General features: G+C 39.4%; 1 protein-coding gene across 1 annotated transcript in view; it reads right to left on the bottom strand.

The window, feature by feature from the left end:
- Positions 1-4125, bottom strand: part of svila (supervillin a) — a 49211-nt gene that overhangs the window by 16771 nt on the left and 28315 nt on the right. The window contains exons 17-19 of the mRNA XM_087172692.1: positions 3936-4068; positions 1664-1717; positions 41-121 (exon numbers count right to left, since the gene is read on the bottom strand). Of these exons, the coding sequence (XP_087028818.1) occupies positions 41-121; positions 1664-1717; positions 3936-4068 (268 nt within the window). The remainder of the gene's footprint in view (positions 1-40; positions 122-1663; positions 1718-3935; positions 4069-4125) is intronic.

The following is a 4125-nucleotide window of genomic DNA, read 5'->3' as shown; positions in this document are numbered from 1 at the left end:
GGGGGCGATGCAGGCAGAAAGCTCTGGTGCAACTTCATACCTGGCTGGCTGAGTCATCAGGGGAAGGGGTTTGGAAAGGAGGCTCAGGAGCAGCAGAGAAAGTAGAAGCAAAGACTGGCTCCTATACAGGCCGCAGATAGAGGAAACACGCACGCACACACACGCACGCACGCACACACACACGCACACACACGCACACAGGACATCATCAAGAGTACAGCAGCTGTAGAGCCGTGGCAGGGATTTCTTCACAAATACTGAGGTCATGGGAAAGAGGAACCTCACCCAAGTAAGAGAGTTCATTAAGATGGTTATTAAAGGGTCAAACACGGAGCTCAGTTTACCAGTAATGTTTAGGGTGGAAAACAAGAAGCTTTGTCAAGTCTGAAGAAATAGCCTTTAATGTCATTCAGGTTATCTCAGTCTGTGTTCCACACCAGGGACGTGGAGTTTGAGGGATGTGGGTGTTTACCGAACAGGGAGGATCTCATGAAAGACACTACTGAGGTTTATTATTTTGTGAGTGTAGCATCACTGTTTTTGGAGCCTGACACGAACGAGGGAGTACGAATCAAGATAACCGAGCCTGTGCTGTTCCCACTTTTACCATTTCTTTTTTTTTTTTTTTTTAATCTATTTCAAAAAAACAGCAGCCTGAAGGACCGAATCAGCTCTTCAAAAAAAAAAATCTAAACCTTACGGCCATATGGTCCAAATGTTGTTTTAAAGCCTCCTACAGCCCCAAGCATCTAATGTGAGTAAAGAAAACTACATGTATTTTAAAATCATATCACTTGAGTTTTTTGGCCACTTGAGGGCAGCAAAAACACACACAGACATATTATTAACTTATAAAGTTTTTATGGCAACTGTTTTAGGAAGTAGTTGCCCTGAACATCCAGCAGACACACAGCAACATGATGGTTCAGTTTGAGTCATGTTTCTGGGCACCTGACGGATGCAAGCCTGATGTTCACTCTGCTTTTAGCTCTTGACTGGTTAGCTACTAAATGTTCACTAGCTAGCCACTGTTACCTGATTTAGCTCATTTTTATTTGTTTTGTTGTTGTTTTTTTTTACCTAAAAAGTCAAATTTTAAGATATTTAATTTGCTTGAACTTAATAATTGGCTTTAACAAAACTCATATGTAATATTTGAATTATTAGAAAGCAAACTCTTCTTCATATTATTAAACCCCTGAAGTCACATAAATGATTATTGTCCCACTCCAGCTTCCATACACAGCTCACATTACCAGTAAATATCTGCAGTAAAGTTATGTTGATTAGAGACAAATGATGAATCAATGTGAAACTTTAAACACACAGAAAACCTCTGAAAGCCAACGAGCACAGGTGAGGTGAATTAGAGAAGCACACGGCATAAATACAAAACCATCACTGTAAATGTAAAGGGAAACACCCACACACACACACACACACAATACCACCACCAGTACACACACACACAAAAAACAATGGTGCATTTATCAAGACAGTGTATTAGCAGCCTGGAAATTCAGTTTAGATCACTAATCCAATTTAAATGCACTTGATAAATACCACTGCAGTGTGTGTGTGTGTGTGTGTGTGTGTGTGTGTGTGTGTGTGTGTGTGTGTGTGTGTGTGTGTGTGATATTCCGGCCTTGCACACTGGCCTTACCCACAGCTGGTCGGACACAGCAAACTCATCGATCATCATCAGCGCTTCGTCGTCCTACAGACAAGCGGCCGCAGGAGAGAAGACATGTTTTCTGAGGGTGTTGTCCCGAAGGTAAAACCATGACCAATAATCACCTGATCCACTCCCTAAAAGTCCTTAAACCTTTTTCATACATCATTTTCTGAATTGCTCCTTTGTGTACTTAGTTTTGTGGAAAACATCAACAGTGTGTGTGACGAATCAAGAATGGCACTTCCATCATAAACTGTGTCCCTTGGTTGAAACAACGCGAGTCTTTATTGGCTGTGCTGTTGGCTTGTGTTTGACTGCACTCTTCTTTGTGTCGGCCTCATCTTCAGTGTTGCTCTTCTTTAATTTACAACAGGGGCCTGACTGAACTGAGTCCACTGGCTCTGATGAAGGGGAGGATGAAAACAAGACCATCGGCTGTCCTGATCTCTATTAGTGATCTCATGAACTTGATCAAAAAGTATTTATTTTTACTGATTTGATTAAAAACATCATGTGCTTTGTAGGGGGAAAAAAAACATCATTCAAAAAGGCACTAGAGCCAAAGCAAAGCTCTTCCTGACCTTCAGTGACCTGAAAACCTGAAATCAGAATGTGTGCAGACAGAGCCGTCGAGCCGAGCTGAACAAACCTTGATAAGCAGCTGGAAACAAAAACAGCTGTGGACGGTAGCTGTTGTGAATACGTCTAAACAGAGAGGTACATGTACCGTCACACCCCACCCCTCCCTTCAAAAACACAGCGAGGAGGTCAACACAGAAACACACTCAACATGCAGAGGAAGAAATGACATTTATTTCATTTTTTTTTTAAGTAAGAGGACATGCAAGCAGAGACAAAGGCAAACAGAAGAATGAAAGGTTACATGCAACATGCAGACCACTGGAAATGAAGGTTGAAGCCAGGCATGACAAAATACAGAGGCTACATTACACTGGACAGTTAGTCAAACAATGTAAATAACCTTTCTCTGATATTTCTGTAATTTAGGCAAAATCAGGCTTTTAAATTCATCTTAATTTATTCTAATCTTGATCATCTCTAATCAAAACAACCATAACAAATACTGATATTCAAGAGAGAATTAAGCTGGAAATAAGTATGGAAGCCTACAGCTGCCACTATTAGAATAAAATACTTTAATAAAACGTTCCATTTGTGTTTGCATGCTGTATGACTGTTATGGATAATGAAGCCTGATTATAATTAAATTTAAAACTGAAATAGCCTTTTTTTATTTCATTTATGGTCACTTTATACACTTAAAATATAAGAAATTAGGACATAAACAAATTAAAATGTAAAGTTTGCAATTTAATTTTCAAATTTAGGCTGCACATTATTAGCCTATTTGAAAACATATTCAATTTCATTATCTTTTGCTATTATGAATTTTCATTTGCAAATGTATTAAATCTTTTTAATATTTACTATTATTTTTATGTCATATTATGTTTTTCGTCATAAATTATACAAACACAAGTGGAAATTGAAATCTCAATCAATTTCCTTCAGATTACTTGAATTATTTCATTAAATATCAGCAGCCATAAATTTCTATATCTAAGGAATAAAAACAGCATGCACCATAAAAAATGTAAATGGACCAGATACTACAGTGAAATGTATATTCTATTGTCATGAATGGAATAAACGCAGATGAACTCTTGATACAGGTCAAGCACAAAAACATGCAACAGCTTGTGAGACACAGGAGAAGAAAGAGACAAAGACACAAACATGGACAATACACAACCTCTCTGTTTAGAGATATCCTAAACTGTTACCACCTGTTACCTGAGCTGAGTAATCAACGGTTCTGAGCTCTTTGACTTTAGAGTTACATTTTCAGCAAAAGATGAAAAAAAAAACCTCTTTAATGAAGAGCCTGACATCAGAGGCTGATACAGGAAATGCTTCAAATCAAATTACGGAAACCTCAGTGGCATGTTGCTGCCACTTTATTAGTGCTGCATTCAAGTCTCATGGGCATAAAGTGATGGAGTGACAGTTAAAAGCTGCTCCCTGGAAGTGTTGATGTGTTTGAACTTGTCTGAAGACGCCATTATGGGAATTTAAAACACAATTTGACAGCTTCTAATAAGTGGGACACTATCATTCTTTTAACCTGACGTGAATGCAGCATACAGTCATGAAAAACACGATGCGACAGACACAACAGACTGTCTCAGGCCTGTCTGTGGTGTTTGGCTGGGAGTGAGTGTGCAGATCAGGTGGTTACCTTCTTCTTGAAGCTCTGCTCCACCTCCCAGAGCTGAGCGTGCTGCTCGCCCACGGCAACATTCACCACATCCTGCTTCTTATTGATCCTGTTCCTCCAGTCCTCCTCACCGCTCTTCTTCAACAGGGCAACTCTGGGGGCAAAGACAAAGGGCAGAAAGTGGGAAACCGTTAATGTGAAATCCATATTA

The sequence above is a fragment of the Seriola lalandi genome, unplaced genomic scaffold (assembly GCF_002814215.2).
Source record: "Seriola lalandi dorsalis isolate HSWRI2012SDOR001 ecotype SW California unplaced genomic scaffold, Sedor1 jcf7180002053606, whole genome shotgun sequence".
NCBI classification, from domain to species: Eukaryota; Metazoa; Chordata; class Actinopteri; order Carangiformes; family Carangidae; genus Seriola; species Seriola lalandi.
The sequence above is the reverse complement of the archived record's forward strand: the minus strand, read 5'-3'. Positions and strand labels throughout refer to the sequence as shown.